This window comes from Cupressus sempervirens, chromosome 1 (assembly GCF_028749045.1).
Source record: "Cupressus sempervirens isolate cs-2001-9-10 chromosome 1, ASM2874904v1, whole genome shotgun sequence".
Lineage (NCBI taxonomy): Eukaryota > Viridiplantae > Streptophyta > Pinopsida > Cupressales > Cupressaceae > Cupressus > Cupressus sempervirens.
Genome location: NC_143118.1, coordinates 200,397,953 through 200,418,916, shown reverse-complemented (window position 1 = coordinate 200,418,916; position 20,964 = coordinate 200,397,953). Strand labels below are relative to the sequence as shown.

General features: G+C 32.5%; 1 protein-coding gene across 1 annotated transcript in view; it reads left to right on the top strand.

The window, feature by feature from the left end:
* The first annotated feature begins 12,311 nt into the window (after positions 1-12,311).
* Positions 12,312-20,964, top strand: part of LOC149576817 (Lactoylglutathione lyase / glyoxalase I family protein) — a 146,226-nt gene continuing 137,573 nt past the window's right edge. The window contains exon 1 of the mRNA XM_089820187.1: positions 12,312-12,562. Within this exon, the coding sequence (XP_089676313.1) occupies positions 12,506-12,562 (57 nt within the window). The 5' untranslated portion in view covers positions 12,312-12,505. The remainder of the gene's footprint in view (positions 12,563-20,964) is intronic.

Below are 20,964 nucleotides of genomic sequence, written 5' to 3'. Positions count from 1 at the left end.
TATCCTTCGAAGCTTTCAAATTTATATCTAAAGCCCGTGATATGACATGATTCTCCACTGTCTATAATCCAAGTGTTTTTATTGGAGTTTAATTCACTTGAGAGTATTAGATAAAATGCAAAGTTTTCTTCTTTTTCATCTTTAATTTATGCTAGAGCTACTTGAATTTTCTTCCATTTTGGGTAGAAGTTATGAGTGTGACCAAATTTGTCACATTTGAAACATTTTACTTTTGACCAATCTTGTTTATTGTATGATTTGTTGAATTCCTTTCTATTTCATTTGAATTTACCTATCTTTTCGTTATTGTTGGTATTAGCTTGAAGGGCTTGAATGTCTCCCTCTTGATTTAAGTTGATTCCTCTAGACACTAATCTTGACTCTTCTTGAGTGAACTCATTTTTAAGTAGTTCAAACTTAGGAAGAGCTTAGATCACAAATAAAAGTTTCCCAAAATAATGGTTATCCTTTTAAGTCTATAATGTTGAGTTCTTTGTCATCTAGTTGACTTTTGATAGTCACAAGTTTATCTTTCAACTCAAAAATTCTTAAAAAATAAGATGTAATTGATTCTACATTGTCTAGTTTGATATATATAAGATCTTGCTTCAATGTTAGAAATCTACTAGTGTTATTAATTTTTAAAGTATTCTTGATTGTGGAAAACATTTCAAAGGTTATCTTAAGACTCAAACTTGAAGGAAGAATGTGATCTTTCATAGAATCTATAATAATCTTCATGGCTCTTTTGTTGTGCCTTTTCCATGTAGTTTTATCTAGATCATTTTTGGTATTAGTTTATTTGACTCTACATATTCTTCTAATTCCATCTCTTGTAAGACAATCATAACTTGAATTTTCCATGATGCAAAATTTGAACCTCCTTCAAATCTATCCTCTAACATTACATGATTCACCATTTTGAATAAATCAGAATCAAAAAATAATAATTTCTCTATTAGGATGGATTTGATACCATGTAAATGAATATAGGATCTCTAATAGAGAGATGCATGCATCTTTCTTTAACTCTTCTAATTATTAATGACAAGATACTAACGTAGAAACATCAGTATAATATATGTGCTCACTAAATCTAAGTTAGATCACAATCCAAAATAGTGATGATATAATTTATTAATTCTTGATATCAAATTGATTTGAAATATTTATAGTCTATTATTATGTTCAGAATAGTGTTTGTATTGCTGGTGAAGAAGAGAGCATTGCTGTGTATTGATGATCTTCATTCACCTACAGATTGCATAATATATATGAGTAAGGAGTCATGTTACCATAGGGACATGACTCTATGTGTCCAAAGGCCACGTAGGGTCATGTCCCTAAGGGTCAATGAACTAGTATTTAGAATGTCGATTGGTTTAATAAACCAATATAAACAAAATTTTTAGCAACTGAAAGCTCCAAGGTTAAGTATATGATATTTATTAGTAAAAACATAACAACTATATATATATATATATATATATATATATATATATATATATATATATATATATATATATGTATGTATGTATGTATGTATGTATGTATGTATGTATGTATGTATAGAAATCAAAGATTCATATACTTAAAATATATAGTGTTCTTCACTTCTACTGAAGCTACACTTTAACAATTTGGGACAAGACCTATTTTTTGTAATACATTTCCTGTCCTTGGGTAAAGTTTTGGATCTTGAGGCCGACCTGTATATCATGATGCCTATATACTATAATACAATGTATCTTAAGTGGTATTAGTTCCTCAGTAAGGATTTGTGTTCTCTAAAATTGGTTCTAAGGTCTTTGATCAAATAGTGTGAAAAAGAAGACATGTGTGAGTTTGACATGCAAGAAGGTTGATTGACAAATCTTTGTGCATAATATTTTATGTGAATAAATGTTGATCTCACTCAATTATCTCTATATACTTGTTCTTTACAATGTGTTTACTCTTTTTGTGTGATTGGAACAATCACTTTGAGGTATTTCCTACTAGGGACTACATTGAGTGTTATAGTACACAATCTATTTATTTATAATTGTAAGCACACTCATCTAATTGGTACATAAGTGTATGAAGATAAAGCTACAACACTAGCACAAAACTAATTTACCCCTAGATTTTATGTAAAAAATGTTTCAATCATGGTCATTTTGAGCTATCCAAGATTATCCCTTCACTTTATAATGGTTATGATTATATTCAAGCTCTTAAATTGATCTCCATCTCTATGTGTGAGATCTTACTTGTTTCCCTCCAACTATCTCTTATTTTTTCTTCACAATACAAATTATCAAGTTGATGCTTAAATTCCACCTTCTTTATAATATATAAATAAATTTTCACACTTTCTCACAAGAGCTCACACATGTCTAAGACCTTGTGGGAGAGGGGGTGGGGTGGGGTGTACTTGTATACTCTTTTCAACACCATTTACAATTTGGCTCAACATGTGCAAATCTTGTTAATATTCTCAAGTTCATTAATGAACTTTGGGGAGTGGGAGGTTGAGATTGACACACAATTCTTCTCAAGCCCCCACACTTCAAATTAATCATACTAATATTTACTTTTGAAGGAATATTCCAAGTCATATAGATAATGCCACATGTCTTAAAGGTCCTCAAACCATAGGTTTTGAATCTGGGAGCTATTGGTTTACAAGTAATAATAAAGTTGACCAAACAACACTTTTTAACTCATACAAGTACAAATCAAAAATTAATTAGAAGTCCATAACCCTAATCCTAATTTGAATACTCAAGTTGAATGGTTTCATAATCAACATCTCTAATAGAAAGCCTTATACATAAAGAAAAATATTAGGTCAAATGTGGTTCAAAAAATATAAATTTATAAGGTGGTCTTCATTTTATATCTAGACATTTCTCCCTTTTATTTACATAATTTTCCTTGCATAATACTCATCATAATATAGAGATCCAAAATGCCAACATGTTTAAAATTGATTAAAAATAATCTAATGTTAGTCTAAACATCATGACTATTACTCAAATATTTAAATATTATTAACTCACCTATTTTCCTTATCTATTTTTTAACCTTTCGCCTAGAAAGTCTAGCATTCTTGTATATTTGGTTGTGGTTATCTATCTTTTCGTGTAGTCACTTGAAAATTTGTTGGAATTTTTTTATAAGATTTATAAATACAAACAATGTTATCTTCAATACAATAATTTTTAAAAATGATATATCTAACTACAACCTAGAATTGATGTACAAAATTAGGGTTACATTAGTCATATGCAAGGTAGGTCACTACAACTTAGTTCTAAAGAGATTTCCCAAGGCTTCAACCATTGTGATGAATAAGAAAGGAGACAAATAATATTCTTTAGGGGAACCATTGAGGAGAGCTAAGAACTAAGGTGTTGAGATGCAATTATGTATCCAATTCAACCATGTTTTATTGAAACCAAAGGCTTCCAACACCTTCAAGAGGAACCACAAATTCAATTTATCATATTCTTTGTAATGTCCAACTTAACTATGATGCACTATTTTGTGGTTTTTTGAATGGGATGAAAGATATTCTTGAGCTAAAATAACTCCATGAAGGATGGATCTATTTTCTGAAAAACACATTATATTTATTATAGCTGATATTAGGTAGAATTATCTTTAACATGTTTACCATTACCTTAGTCATAAATTTGTAAATGAGGAGAATAGTTGGTAATCATCTAAAGGGAAAGAAAATCCCTTTTTAAGAGTAAGGGAAATAAAGTTGTTGTTTATCCCTCTAATTAGATTGTCGAAGTTCTATGATTCCTCAATGGTGGTCACAATATATATCCTCACTATTTACCAACATTTTGAAAGAAGCTTGTTGAAAAGCCATTTAAGCTAGGAGATTTTAGATGAAATTGAAAAGAGACCCCTTTATCTCCAAGGTAGAGAAACTTACATTTAATATTATGTTTTGAGCCTTTGAGACCACAAAAGGAATGTTGTAAATTGTATCTTATTGTGCTAAGTGATAAGATATTTCCAAGTTGTTAACAAGATTGCTGATTTTTTTAGTCTTTCTAACTATGACAATCAAATTTTCAATTATCATTCCATTTGGTGATTCCATCAAAAAGATCATAGTCACATGTCTTCTTAGTACTATATTTGTATTCACTGTGTAGAATTTAGAAATTATATACATATCATTTATCTAGACTTCTTGATATTTTCGTTTTCAAAAAAATCTTATGTGGCATGAAATCATTCATTTGAAAGTATCATATCTTTCTCATTAGAATAAGTAGCTTGATCCATGCTACATTCTATGACCCCTTCATCCAAAAATTGGAGAGAATATTCAATCAATCTCTTGTTTTAAAAAAAATTCTTGAGGGGGGTTAGGTTCTACTCTTTAATTTATTTCAATTTGGTGATAAAGAAGAAACCTTTGGAACCATTTGGATTTTCCTCATTCCACCACAATTTAATAAATTTGAATTTTTGTAGATCTATTATCAAAACATTTTCAAATTTGAAGGAGCTTCTTATCAACCTCCTATCCCCAAAATCTCTATCTTAATTGGGTAATGATTTGATCTTTAATATGGGATGATTAGAGCTTTAAATTCAAAAGTGAAATAACCAAGGTACCAAAAAGAGAAATACACCAACACTTTTTGGAGCACAACTAAAACCCATTCTACTATTAGTTCAAGTGTAGATTTCATTTGGTAGATTGATTTACATCAAGTGATTCTTATCACCCAATATGACATAGGAGATCGCTTCTAATTGTGTGGTACTAGATAGGATGAGAATCTATGAAGAGATCCAATTTTCCCCACAATTGCTTCTTCCTGAGGCATGAATTAAGACCATAAATATTCACCAAAATAATTTGAATACTTGAGGAGAAACATATGGAATTTAACACCTCCACCAATCGTTCTAATAAATAAAGTCTAGCTTCCCACAAGTAGCAAGACCTCCTAAGGCCTTGGGAACACTTTCCAAGTTCTCAAATTTCTCTTAAACTATTCTAAATTAGTTTTGGTAAACTTGGATTCTTGAATCAAGAAGACATACAATCTTAAGAGCTCCATTTTTCTCTTAACCAAGAAATAGTTGTTAGGGATAATTAAGATCCTAACATTTCATGATAAGAGCCTCATGGTTCCATAGGAAGGCAAGATCCATTCCCTAGTCTTGACAACATTGTGATAATTATCTAACCTTGAATATCCCCATTCATAGATCTCTTATGATGTATTTTCCTTTCTCTTTACTTTCTCTTACTATAATATACTATATTTTGTTGGTTGATTTTGATTGATGCCTTTTTTTTTAATGCTTTCCACAAAAGTATTATTTGACTATAGATCTATTATTTCACCAAACATACATAATTTATCATCCTCAAATAGTTCCCTTCCTCTAATAATTTTATTTGAATATCTATATTTGGTTGAGCAATTCAATCCACAATTAAATTGATCCACCCCCATACCTATCCTAAAAGGGGTTTATAGCATCAGTAAAATCATAAACTACCTTCATGAATTGATAATTAATGTTTTGTTTTTTTGTTTTGTTTGTGTGGGGGGTTTGAAAGGAATCATCTTGGTCTAGAATAGACAAAAGGTTAAGATCAAATTTCACATGAGGGATGGTTATGAGCTAACTCAAAAAATTTTGGGGGCTGGGAGCGGTTGTAAGATATTCTTTAGCCTCAATTAAAGGTGGAGTTAGAATGGTCTTTTCAATACCAATGACACTAACCCTTGTTGATTTGTGGTGATTGATTGAGAAAGTATTGTATGCTTTGCATAAACTGTCAAGAATTTTTGAGTTGACTTCTGAACCATTTCCCAAAGTTGACTCATCAAGTATGCTTAGAGTTAACTTGTTAAGTTGAAAAAAGTCATGTACTATTGGCTTAGGGTAAGGTTTTTTCCTACTATAAATACATAACTTCTTGCAATAGTATTGAGTTGTAAGGGAGATTGAAGATTATAAGAAGTTGAAGTTACTGGACAATAATATTGGACTTGCTATTTAGTACATGTAGCTAGGGGATTCTATAAACTATGTTAAATATTTGTGTCTTCTATTCATTTATGTGTTCTCTATTCCTTTGTGATATTGGTTATATTTGCATGTGATTATTACTTTCTGTGTATATAATCCTAAAAAGTGGTATTAGAGTGAGGTTGCTTTAGTTGTCCTCTAGAGGAAAGTCTTAGGATTGAGTGGGAGTCTCATGATTGAGTGAGAGAAATGGTAGACAAGGGTAAGCTGAAGGTTTAGAAGTTTAATGGGCATGAAAAATGAAAATGGAGGACTACTTTATCAAAAATATTTATGGCGACTATTGCGAGGAAAGTTCAAGAAAGATCCAAATATGACAAATGCGGACTAGGATATTTTAGATATAAAGGCACTTGGAAGTATTCATTTATGCTTAACATAATTAGTGGCATTTAATATTACAAAAGAAATAACAAATAAAGAGTTGATGGAATACCTAACAAAGCTGTATGAAAAATATTTCACTTTGAACAAGGTATTCCTTATGAAGTGTTTATTTAATATGAAAATAGTAGAAGGTGGTTCTATTATTGATCATTTGAATGAGTGTAGTACAATTACTAGTCAATTGTCTTTTATAAATGCTAATTTTGATGAAGAAATTAGGGTCTTGTTGATTATGTGTACTTTTCTTGAAAGATGGAATGGTTTGGTAATGACAATGAGTAACTTTATTTTGATGATGTTATTGGTGTTATTTTGAGTGAGGAAAATCATATGAAATGATCAGATCTACAAAAGGAAGTGTCTTGAATGTTCAAAGGAGAGGCATAACAAGTGAGAGAGGAAATCATTCTAGAAATCATGGGAAATCAAGAGGAAAATCAAAGGGAAAGAGGTCTCAATCTATATATTAGGAGAAGTACTACAAGATATATATTTATTATTGGTGGGGCAATAATGAATTGGATTTATTAGTTACAAAATGTTAATACTTTATCCACTACAAAGGTAGAGTATATCACTGCTACAAAGGCAACCAAGGAGATGATATGACTTCAATTTTTCATGGAAGAGCTGACACTCACAAAATAGGATTTTTTTGTATACGAATAGCCAAAGTGTGATTCATCTTGCCAATAATTCCACTTTACATTCAAAGAAAAAAATATTCAATTGTGGTACCATTTCATTTAATTAGTTTTTGGAAGATAGATAGTTAAATCTGGAAAAGATACACACATATGACAATCTAGTAGATATGTTTACAAAGGCAGTGCCAAGGGAGAAGATGAAATCCTCTTCAACTTTGGTTGTTCTTTTAGACTAAACATAATTAAAAGAATAATAGAGTCTAGGGAACAACAATCTAGTGGGATCTTTAATGGTAGCGATGTGGCTATAGGGTAAATCTCTAAGTGGGAGACAATTTAGTGTGAAGCCTAATCAATCCCCAAGTGGGAGATTTTTGACTTCTGGGGATTGATTAGGAAAGTATTGTACACTTTAAAAAATTGTGGGGCTTAAGACATCAATCCAATTTTTTTTGTTAATTGTTAAGCATTTTTGAGTTGACTCGTCAACCATTTTCTAAGCTTGACTCATGAAGTATGTCTAGGGTCAACTTGTCAATCTAACATAAGTCATATAATATTGGCTTAGGGTTATAACTTTTCCTAATGTAAATATATATATCTTCTTGCAATGGTATTTAGTTTTAAGGGAGATTGAAGATTGTATCAGGTTGAGGTTACTAGATAATAATAGTGGACTTGATATTCGGTGGATGTAGCCTAGAGATTTTCTTTGTGACTCATGTTCAGTTATGTGTGGTTTATTCTTTTGTGATATTGGTTATATTTGCATGTAAGTATTCTTTTCTATCCATCTAATCCTAAAAACCCCTTGCCCAAGTAATTAAAGAGATGGAGAAACTTTCAAATTATTGCTTTCCTCTCAATCCCTCACCAAGCCTCCCTTAGGTAGATACAACTTGTTTCTCTCTACCACTCAAGAACCCATTAGTTGCCCTATTATTATGTTTTCCTCATGATCTTGTTCTTTTGGGTTAACATTTGCTAAATGCAGACTCTTAACTATCTTATTCTATACTAATATTGATGATCCCTCAACATTCTTTCACTTGGATCCAAATATTTTCCACTATAATGTATTCCCCTACACACCTGTTGTCTACCAAGATTTTTCGTAACCATCTCCCATTTTCAATAATTATTTCTAATATTTTCCACACCCATTCTTCAAATCAATCTCTACATAATTATTTTCATTGAACCCACCTTAGTGTTAATGAAATCCTCATCTTCTTGAAGAAAGGATGGCAAAACATCTCTTATTAGATTAAGATATTCCATATTCTAGTAATCTAAGTGCTTGTTTATTTCATGGAGTTGAGTTGGAATTGGAATTTTTGAATATTGAAATTTCTAAATTCTATGTTTACTTAAAAAAAATGAATATAGAATAGGCATTTCTAAGTTCTAAATTTTAACCCAAACAAGCATGTGGATCTTGCACCTCGATCCCTAGAATTGGAAAACCAAGTCTAATTCCACTTATTAGCAAATCAACTTTGATAAAATTTCCAAATCCAAATATTATTTGCTGATAGTTTGAGGAAGATGAGCACAAACTATTTTGCATAGGATTTAAAGTTGTCTTTCTAGCAGCTTTAAATGTTTCCACATGCGTATCTGTCAACTCTTTGATCCCCTCTATAGAAAGTCTCCATTTGTGGCCATAGACTATATTGGTCCTTCCTCTTCCACTATTCTATAGTGTCATTCACCTGCTATTGCATCTACTTCTTCGCACACCCAATAACTTGTTGATATCACATGCCACCCAACTCGTTAGCTACCCTGGATTATGTCATGCTTCACTACATCCATATGGGTAACAAAGCTTAGTGTACATAATTTGACCCCAAAATTTAGCAAAACCTTAGACCATGCTTGGTTCCTACACATGTAAATTTACACAACAATTATATGAACATGTTGTTACAACTATGTAAGGATTGTAAATGATCTATTTTTTGGACACAAGTTTATAGTATATGTGACAATGGAGAGAATTTGGGAAATTTAGACAATTCTAAAAAGCATGAATGCCATATATAACTCTTGCACATATGCATTCACTCTGTAATCATATGATGGTTTATGATAGGTACCTGAGACATTAGTGGTGAAGATCTTTCATTTTTAAAAATAATGTAGAAAATTCATCTTCTCACTCATCTTACAGGTGAACCAAATGATTCTAGTCATAATCCAATACCCATTTTCTAGATTTAAAACAACCTAAATTGACAAATTCTATTTTTTGGAAATTCTAACATTCTGTAATTCCATGAAACAAATGGGCCTTAAGAGAAGATTGACCAATCATATCCAAATAGGGACCTTCATAATAAAATGATTGGTTAGATCAAAATTAGGTTCCTATCTTGATTGTAAATTTTAAAACCTTTAAAAAAGAGAGGACTACCATGTAGGATCACATTTTTAACTCTTATTTATGTAATTTAGTCAAGAATAAATAAATTGGCAAGTCAATGTTCACCAATTTTACAAAATTACAACCCCACTAATCCAAGACCCTCCTTCTAGGGCACCCTTAGCAACACAATTTGATGGAGAAATCTCATTCTTCGAGGCAATTTGTCAATATAGGTTAGGGCTTTTTGAAATCCCTTGTTATTTCTTCTATTCTATTACCATTGTTGTAGTTCCAACCCTCTCATTGCCCTCATGAAATGCAAGCCTTGCCTTTGATGAATTTTAGTGTGTTGAAACCTTGACATTTTCCCAAAATCTCCTCCTCCTAGTAGGCTAACATTTGCCCTCATGACAAAATCCAAATAATTTAAAGACAATTTAATAATTTTCCTTTATTGCCTTTTTGTCTGAAACTCACATACAAGCTATTTCATAATGATTTAGAAATAAAATATATCAAGATCTAAAAATATTACATAAACATGCATATGAATAATTATTAAATTAAATTGATATTTATTCACAACTTTAAGAATGATATGAAGTCTTCGACTATGTATTACCTTCTGTGCTTCATCTTCGTGTTCAATAATCAAATTTGTACTTGTTGCACCTCTATATGGTGCAACATTAATGTCTTTTCTTTAGGTTGAATCATGCACTTAGGTTTGTCCCTTATATTAATGCCTTTAAACCTTTTATGTAGTGTTGAACTTATAGTATGGCTTTAAACATATTATTGGTTTCTTTAAAAATATTTTTACCTTTGATTTAGGAAAATGGCTAAGTTAATAAGCACAATTGAAACTTTCTTTCCTAAGAAAAGGACTTTAAACTCCCCATCTTTTACCTTAGTCAATAGCTAGCATTAGTTTACCAATTTTGACAAGTTTATTGATAGACCATTTAAAATGAAATGCTTAATATATTTCTATGGGTGTATATGTTGATGCTACCTTATTTAATGTGCTCTTGAAATGATAATGCTCCATGATAATTGAAGGCCCCTTAATGATAAATATGAATTAGATTTCTTATTTTTTAAGTTTGTATGTTTTGTATATGTTAGTAAGTAAATACTAGTAAAGATTATTTCAATATAAAAGAAATTGACTAGTACAAATTAGGTTGGCTTAGGTCATCCAATTTGTTTTTAAATTTGGAGGTCTAAACAAACTTACCATCTTAGACTAGATGTGAGATAGAAATGAGTTAAAATTATAAAAGATAAATGTGATGATTAAATTTGAATAAAAGAAAAATAAGATTTCAAGTTCAATCAACTCTCAACAAAACACAAACTTCTACATACAAATATAGCATTTGTAAACTAATTACACTAAGAATAATATACTAAAGCACTTTAATAAGGCAAATATTGATAAAATACACTTTTACCTAGAATAAGAATAAATAAATACAAGTGTCATATCATGGCTACGTACTTGCCTTAGGCAGGGGTCCCATGGGAGGGGTATTTGTGGAGTAGGTGGCTCCATGACAATTTTTGAGGGGGGGCTAAAAGTTTAATTGAAATCTTTTCCTACAAAATAGGAGCCTCAAATTTTTTGCCCTCTTAATTTGAGCGGGTGAAAAAGGGGTGGGGTTGGACTTAACCCACCTAGCTTAGGGAAGAATTCTGTCATTTATCAACAACCTACACTACATTTTTCTACCAAATGAAATCCCACCAAACAAATTTATGAACAAATTTAATTTTAATTTTTTAAATTCATGAGACAAACAACTTCCTTGAATTTAGGAGTTTTTTGTTTTGTTTTTTTGTTTTTGTTTTGAGGCAAATTCACATATAAATCCATAAGACCGCTTCCCTTTTTAAATATTGTTAAAAAATCTAGCTCTATTTTTAAGAAGCAGGTGCCCATGAGACCCCAACTTTAGTTTTTATTGTTTTTAGTATAAATTTAGTTTTTATGCTTTAATTTTTATTGTTTTTGTATGAATCTAATTTTTATTTAGTAAATTTATTATAATATATAGAATATTTTAATTAATACAAATCTTATAATTTTTGCACTTTTATAAATAAGTTATAATATCAAAATAATAATATTTTAATAATAATAATTAAGCCGAGAGGCTTTCTACAGTGGCAACAATCTTTAGAGTAAACATTTTTCATTTTGAAAAAAAATTGACGTTCATTTACATGTCAGAAAAACAAAATAGAAATAGACTAAATATAATTATAATTAAAATTGTGAAAATTGCAGAGAGGAAATGGAAATAAAAATGAGGCAGATCAAGAGTTTCGAATCATTTCCTCACACCTCTTAAGCTCACATAAAAATGCGATGATGAAAATGATGGGATTATGAAAATAGACGCCTTGAGAAGATATCTCTAAGTTTATATATATATATATATATATATATATATATATATATATATATATATAAGCTATTACATAATAGTGTTTTTAAAGATTTTTTAATGTAAATATAGATAATATTTTAGATGAATGAAAAAAAAAATTTTAAAAAAGATAAAATTGAAAGTATAAACATCTAAAATAAATAAAAATATTTAACTTAAATCTGGACCATATAAGATTTAACATGATTTATCGAATCAAATCAATATTTTATAGGAATAAATAAATTAAAAATCTTCCATCTAAGTCTAACTATGGACAAATGAATTTTAAACTCGTAGAAATAAAACTATGTACAATGACTTTAAACTCGTAGAAATAAGTTTTAATGAGAGTTAACACATAAAGTGCAAACATTATAATATCTGAATAACCCACCATTCACGAATAAATTGATATACATTATTTTCAAAGGACGGTTCGACGCCAAAAGACAGAAGAACGATGACCAGAAAAAAATAAAAAATAAAAATGAAAAATCACCTTAAAACCACAAACGGAAATCTCTAAATTATTTTCGGTACTCTCCAGTTCCACCTGCTAAATTGGTGCTCAGTATTATATAGAAGGAAAATTAACCATGGCGATGGTCGCAGCGGCGCCTTTGTCAATCTCCTCGGTTGCCAGTTGTTTAGCTGTAAGAGTTTCTTCTTCTACTCAATTTAGCTATACATTGGAGTAACAAATTTTACAATGCATAAAATCCATACTGCACTTCCCAAAGGGGATTTCAATTTGGAGCTTAACTGAATTATAGTAGCAATAAATATGGCGTGATAAATTATTATTTTCCTCTGGTCTTCTAAAGATTAGAATCTATGAGTCCGGCACGAATTTTCATGAGTTTCGGGGTCCTCGCTGTTCACACCGTGGATTATTATTCCAACAACTCAACGAACAACTAATTGGCTCATTTAATTCGGATCATTTTAAATTTAAGTGACAAACGAGTGCATTAGTTGCAAATTCTGGCTTAACCTATGTATGCTTGTGAGATGTACATACATGTAAGCTAGGCTGAGTTTACTACCGAGGTCGTAATGAGATGACTGAGAAAACCTGCAAGAGAGTATCATACACTGTTTACTCGATTTTGATGTCTTGGTTTGTACAGCCTGATTTGGTCCAATTCAGATTGCTCGTGTATTGCATGGTGGGGTTTACATGCTTGAATCCAGAGGAGGATATGGTTGTACTCCTCTCTGTCTCTCTTTATATATATATATATATTATGCACATACATATACAGATACACACATAAATATACACATTTACAATTATAAACACACATGCAAATACATATACACACATACATATACAAATGGATATAAACAGACATAGACATAGACATATACAAAGACATAGACATATACATATACAAACACGTGGGAGCACATATACGAATACACAAACATATATATACCAATAAATATACACAGACACACGCATATACGTATAAAAAACATAAACATGCACACACATACGTGCATACACACATGCATTCACACAAAGACACAGACACACACATACATCAGAAAAAATCACCTAGAAAGAATAGAAAGAAAACTGTGAAAAGCTGATGCAATTCAATTTTAGACAATTGACTGTCAAATTTGCCAAAAAACAAGCAAACTTCGATCTTCACATAAAAAAATTGTCAAATCCTTTTGCAATACCATCGTAGGCCTTTAGAAGATAATGAATAACAGGATTTTAGTTAATAATAGGTGTGATTTTGCAAAGGAATACCTCCACTGCAATATTTCTAGAAACTACATGCGATTCTAAATACGCTTGGCATGACTTTCAACAGAGAATTATGGTGTGTGAAGTACAGAACAATAAGGCCCGTGAATTTGTAGTACTAAAAAACCACAAATTTGTTTAAAAAAATCACCAAAAACCCTTGCATGAATCCATACAGCTTCCTTTGGGACTTTCTTTGTGTGTGAGTTGTCACTGCAACTGTCCGTAGAACTCATGTGTTCACCAATCGCTAGGTGTGTGACTTGGGCTTTGATAGCATATTATGAAAAGCAAAAACACAAAATGATTACCAAGATACTCAATACTAACAAAGGAGTGAAAGTCTTCTTAAATAAGAGATACAAAGATCTGTCCGTAAAGGATAAGATCAAGGATAAGATCAACTAAGAAAGTAGAAAATAAGAAGTTTAAGTAAAATAATAAAAGAATATCCTAAAGACTTAATTGACTATTATAAACTAAATGTCATAATATTCTTATAATAATCACATGTTCAATAGAATGTTCCACAAATCTGACTTTAGAATTTCCCATGGAAGAAGAAAGTGGCCAGATGCTTAGAGTAGTTTTCCCTTTTTATAAGGGAATTCGTTAAGTGTAAGTATTTGTAGGTGTATGTGAATGCTTATCTCTGAATTGGAAAGATACTTTTAAGTCTATTAAAAGTTCAAATTTGATTTGAAATACCAAACATAAAGGTTGAAGTAGGTGACTATGGCTCGACTCAACTGTGTTACTACAAACTCATAATAAGTTGGACATATTTGAAAGACTTATACAATACAAAAATGATTCATCACCATAGATTGGAATGAAGGTGATGCAGGAGCATCCTGGGTGTAAGAGCAATCTTGCATCACCCAAAAATATTTCCTTTTTGTTTCCTAAATAAGAGTTGTCTCAGTGCAGAGTCGTTGTTTTTGGAGGCTTCCTACTTAGTATGTTAGTTATACAAGCTCAGAATATCCTAATTTTAGAGGTGGATGTTCATCTTCGATATATCAGCTTACCTATTGAGGCTCAGTGCCATATCATGAGTATTCGTGAATTTATTGTGGATTTTTGGTGTGCAATTTTGGTATAAAAACTTCAAGCTCACTGTTGAAGACCTTAGAGGCCTTGGATGAGCTCTGAAATGGGGTCAACTGGAGTTTGCGCAAGTTAAGCTTTGTAGATCAAAGGTTGAGGATTTTGAAAAGTGGTATAATAGCCAATCAGAGCAACAATTCGAAAGTTATGGCCTTCCAAAGTTGGGCTGACCAAAGTTTCCAAAATAAGTGTCAAAGGTGTACCAGGCTGACTCTATATTTAATTTTAGAGTTAGTCAGTCTCAAGGGTTAAGGTTTGATGTCCAGAAACTTCCCAAGCCATGTAAAAATGCCTATTTAAGAAAGATCAGTCACAAGACGGATTTGATTCCAGGAGCAAGACAACACACAGAATGACACCAACAGAAAGTGAAGAGTTGAACAAACAAGTTCATGAGTTGTTGCAGAAGGGGTTGATTCAAGAGAGTCTGGGTCTATGTGTTGTACCGACAGTATTAGTGCCTAAGAAGAATGGAGAATGGAGGATGTGTTCAAATTCTCAAGCTATCATCAAGATCACAATCAAGTACAAGTTTCCATTGCCATGGATGGATGATATTATGGATTGCTTGAGCGGAGCTGTATATTTCACAAAGATAGATATGAAGAGTAGGTACCATTAGATTCGCATCAGAGAAGGAGATGAGTGGAAGACTGCCTTCAAGACAAGGGAAGGATTGTACAAGTGGTTAGTCATGCCTTTTAGGCTAACCAATGCCCTGAGCACTTTCATGAGGCTCATGAATGAGGTATTGAAGGAGTTTCTAGGTAAGTTTGTCATTGTTTACCTAGATGATATATTGATCTTTAGCAAGACATTGGAGGAGTATTTGCTGCATATTCGTAAGGCGTTTTATAAGTTGAGCGAAGAAAAGTTGCTGATAAATCTAAAGAAGTGTAGTTTTGTGAAGGAGTTGGTGTACCTAAGATTTGTAGTTTCAATAGAAGGTCTGAAAATGGACCTTGAGAAAGTGAAGGCTATCCTTGAATGGCCTACTCCAAGGAGTACAACAGAGGTAAGATCTTTCCATGGACTGACTAGCTTTTATAGAAAGTTTATTAGAGGTTTTAGCAGTATTTGTGGACCCTTGGCTAAAACAATGAGAGGGGATAGGTGAAATATCCCAAACGGATATTTGCTCTGCTATTGCTATAATGTTTAATTATATAAATTATATTTTTCTGTAGATTTTTCTTTGATCTTATAGAGCTAGACAGAAGTTGCAAAAGAATGTTGTTTCTTTTTGTATTTTTCAGAATATAGGTATTACAATGAATAAATAACTTTAATTGATAAAATAGAAGTGATAGAAATCATATGTAGCAATACTTACTAATTTAGAAATGATTCTAAAACCGTACCAACAGAGTTTGATTTATTTCAGAATAGTACCAATATAGATGTACTTCAAACAAGGTTGACACTAGTTGAAGATGGGAACCTAGCTATAGTCAAACAAGTTTAGATGATAAAGCCCAAGCTGCTGCAATAAAACTACTCTAGTCTGCTGCAAATAAATACTCCTGAATTCCTCACATGAGCTGCTATAAAGAAACACCAGGCTGAACCAAAGTGGTCACCTTCCCTAAAATTCCATTGCCTACAATGCTAGAAATCCTCTGCCTTGATCAAACTATATGCATAAGAACTTCGAATCTGATTTTGTTGAGGGCTACGTCTCAATAAATCTGCTCTCAACACTAGGGCTTGTGTCCTAGGTGAGGAATGCTCTTCGAGAGCAATGAAGTCCAAAATGAGTTGAAAAATGATATAAGATACTCACCTTTAGGTTGCCTTCTCCTTATATCCCCTCTCCAAGGCAATTCAAACCCTAAAAGAACCCTAAAGTGGAATACATTTGAACTTTATAATATAACATTATTTTCCCTAATAAAGCCACCCAAATCGAAAGAAATCATTACTTTATTAATGAAAAATAGCTCCAAGCATCAAATAGGTCCTAGTAAATGATAATTAAATAGTAGAGATTGACCTCTTTCCAACGAGCTATAACACACAGGCAAATTGATCTAGGTGGAGCCAGAAAACTCCTTATTACTCCAAAATGGCTAAACACTTAGCCTTATTTAAATTATTAAAATGCTAACTTTGGAGAATATTTAAATATATTAAAATATTTCCCAAGTAGTCAAAGAACAACCCAAACACCTTCAAAACATGAAACTGAGTTTGTCACTTGCCTGTGACTGATGCCGAACAACCTGGGCCAATTGGCAGTCTCACCCTCAAATCTAGGGATATTCATAAGAAATAGGGAACGCATCCAAATCTCCTGAAATTGAGATTAGGGGTGATCTCATAGAACCTCAACTTTGAAAAATGTCATAACCTCCTAAAAGGTAGGAATCTCCTACCATCAAGGAATTGCCTCCTAAAAAGTAGGAGATTGAGTTTGTCACTCTGAAACTGAGTACTATTGAATCTCCTCTGCTGTGTATATATTCAAAGTGTGTTAGTGAAGTGGAAGTTCTTCCTAAAAATTAGGAGATGCGTCCAATGTTTGCAAAATGGCCCCATTAGTCTTTGGAAGCCTCCTAGACAACTCCCAATCAGTCCCTAAAAATTAGGGATCCCTCCTAAATTTTAGAAACTTGTTGACCACCCAAACCAGCCTGAAAAGCTCATGTCTGGGTCTATATGCCCTATATGAGTCCCCTACACACCCTATTGGCCTATGGGAACTCTAGTAGTAGGCCAATCCATGAACAAATGTCTATCATCCTAGAAAGGGGACATTACAAAAGGAAAGAATTTAAGTGGATTGTAGGAGTAGAGAAGAGTTTTCATTTGTTGAAACAGAAAGTTACAAAGTAGCTTGTTTTAGCACTTCCAAATTTTAATAAGGTGTTTCAAGTAGACTGTTTTGTACATTGATCATCAAGCTTTGCAATATTTGAATAGTTAAAGAAAATTGAACCAAAGACATTTGAAGTGGGTTGAGTTTTTGCAGAGTTATACATTTGTTTTGAAACATAGGAGTGGGAAATCTAACAGAGTTGCAGATGCTTTTAGTAAAAGACAACTTTTGTTGATAGAAATGTAGATTGAGGTGGTTGGGTTCAAGGAACTCAAGAGTTTGTATCTAGAGGATCCTGATTTTGGCGAAGCTTGGATGGTTTGTACATAACCTATTACACTTGACAGGACGAAGTGGTTGGATTTTATAATCCAAGTTGGTATGTTATTCAAAGGATGTCAATTGTGCATTCCTAGAAGTTCTATTAGAGAGAATCTCATCAAGGAGAAGCATAGTGGAGGATTGGTTGAACACTTTGGTAGAGATAAGACCACTGCTTTGGTTGTTGAGAATTATTACAGGCCACAGTTGCAGCAAGATGTGAAGAAGTTTGTGTAGAGTTGTAGAGTATGTCAAATGGCAAAAGGCATGAAGTAGAATACTAGGTTATATCAGCCATTACTTGTACTAGAGAAGTCGTGAGAGGATGTCAACATGGATTTCATTCTTGGTTTACCAAGTACACAACGAGGGCATGATTCCATATTTGTAGTGGTTGACAAATTTTCAAATATGTCACATTTCATTCCCTGCAAGAAGACCAGTGATGTTGTTTACGTGATAGAGTTTTTTTTAAGAGAAGTGGTGAGACTACATGGTCTGCCAAAGAGTATAGTTTCAGATCAAGATACCAAGTTTGTTGGGTATTTTTGGTGTACATTGTGGAAGAAATTGAAGACATATTTGAAGTTTAGCTCATCACGTCATCCGCAGACTGATGGACAAACATAAGTTGTGATACAGAGTTTGGGGAATTTGCTGAGATGCTTGGTTGGAGATAAACCAAAGGGTTGGGATCTGATCTTACCGTAGGTAGAATTTGCATATAATAATTCTGTCAATAGGAGATGGTAAATCACCATTCCTGATTGTATATGGGAACAGTCCCAGAAATGCTTCTGAATTGAGACAGTTGGATAAAGAAGAAATAAGTAGTGATGAAGTAGAAGATTTTGTTGAACATTTGAAGAACATCCATGAGGAGGTGAGGAAGCAAATTATTAAGATGAATACACAGTACAAAGCTAAGACAAATGTGAAAATGAAGTATAAGGAATTTTAGATTGGAGATGAAGTCATGGTTTATTTGAGAAATGAGTGTTTTCTAGAGGGTACATATAATAAGTTGAAAATGAAGAATTTTGGACTGTGCAAGATAGTGAAAATGCATGATTCTGGAAATGCCTATGAAGTAGAGTTGCCTACTAAATTGAACATTTCACCAATATTTAACATTTCAGATTTGAAAGAGTATTATCAAGGAGGTGGTCGAGATGTAGTTCTAGAAGCTCAGTGGAGTACTCCAGTAGCTAAGCTACAAAAGAGATTGAGGAGATATTGGACAGCCATGTTAGAAAAAGTACAAGGAACGTAACTTATGAAGGGTACCTGGTCAAATGGAACTAGAGGCCAGTAGAAGATTCATCATGGCTAGCAGGGGAGGAGGTTAACTGTATTGGTTTTCTTCTAAATACTTGAGACGTGACGGGTCACTTCTCAAATTAACTTGAGTGTCTAATACAGGAGCATCCTATGTGTAAGAGCAATCTTGCATCACCTAAAAATATTTTCTTTTTGTTTAATGAATAAGGGTTGTCTCAGTGCAAAGGAGTTGTTTCTGCAGGCTTGCTACTTAGTAAGTTAGTCATACGAGCTTGGAATGTCCTAATTTTAGAGGTGGATGTTCATCTTGGATATATCAGCGTACTAGTTGAGGCTCATTGCCATATTGTGAGTATTCGTGGATTTATTGTGGATTTTTGGTGTGCAACTTTGGTATAAAAACTTCAGGCTCACCATTAAAGACCTTAGAGGCTGCGGATGAGCTCCAAAATGGGGTCGACTAGAGCTTGCACAGGTTGGGCCCTATAGATCAGAAGCTGAGGATTTCAAGAAGTGTTTATAATAAGCAATTAGAGTAATTGTTTGAAAGTTATGGCCTTCCAAAGTTGAGCCAACCAAAATTTCCAAAATAATTGTCAAACAACTCTATGTAATTTTGGAGTTAATTGGTCTCAAGGGTTAGGGTTTGATGTCTAGAAACTTCTCGGGCGGTGTAAAAATGCCTATTTAAGGAATGCCCCTACATTGTCCAAGATAGCTCTGGGTGATAGTTCGCAGCTCTGTGTTACAAATAATAAGTAAGGCGTCTATATGGGTTTGCATACTGTATTTCAAAATTCTGTAATTCTACATTTGCGGCGATGATAAGAAGCCCATATTTGTTCTTGCCAATTACTGTTATTTCTTTGTTTCTGTTATGTGTTTGTGGTATTAAGTGTAGCACCCTTCATCAAAACCAGAGCTCCAAGCACAAAGTTAGGTGGAGATGGTAGAATTTGACCATCCGAAGGAGAGGAGAGGAGGACAAAAGCATATGAAAAAAGTATACAAAAAAGAAGAATAAATTCCAACTATATAATGTAAAGATAAATCATACTATGAAGGAGGAAAATCACATGAATAATAATGACAAAAAATAATACCAAGGGATTCAAGACATGGTGAAGATGATGTGTAAGAAAAATGAAAAAATAGAGAAAACATGTAGATAAATGGAGAAATACCAACACAATCCTACAATAGGGATGAATAAAAATTTACATGAAAGAAATAATTGAAGATTTTTTTTGAAAGAAATTATATAAATGTCCAAAAATACCGGGAGTAGGTAAATCGAATGTAAGGTACACAAGTTATTAGAAAATAAATTCCACCAAGATAACTAGAGAGGGGGGGGGGAGGGGGGGCGTTCAATCATTTATGTATTTAAAACAACTCTTAATATCTTTATTAATTTTTAAACATCTATAGAAAGATAACCACGCACAATAACACCAGATATGTTAACTAGGGAAAACCCTGATGGGAATAATACCACAAGGTGATGTACTAATATAAAAGTTCCTTGTGAAAGGATAGACTCTGTTAGGAGCCAATGAAATACAATCAGTGCATAGAGTCCCTATTAGGAGACTTTGAATCCCAGTTAGGAGTTGTGCCAATCCAGTTAGGAGTTGAAAGGACGACAACTGAACCTACTGTTCAAATAGCCTTAGGCTGTCTTCACCAAAGAATCTTTAGGATAATCTATCCAAATTCTGAATTGACTAAACAACAACTTCTTTGCCATTACAGTTCCTTTG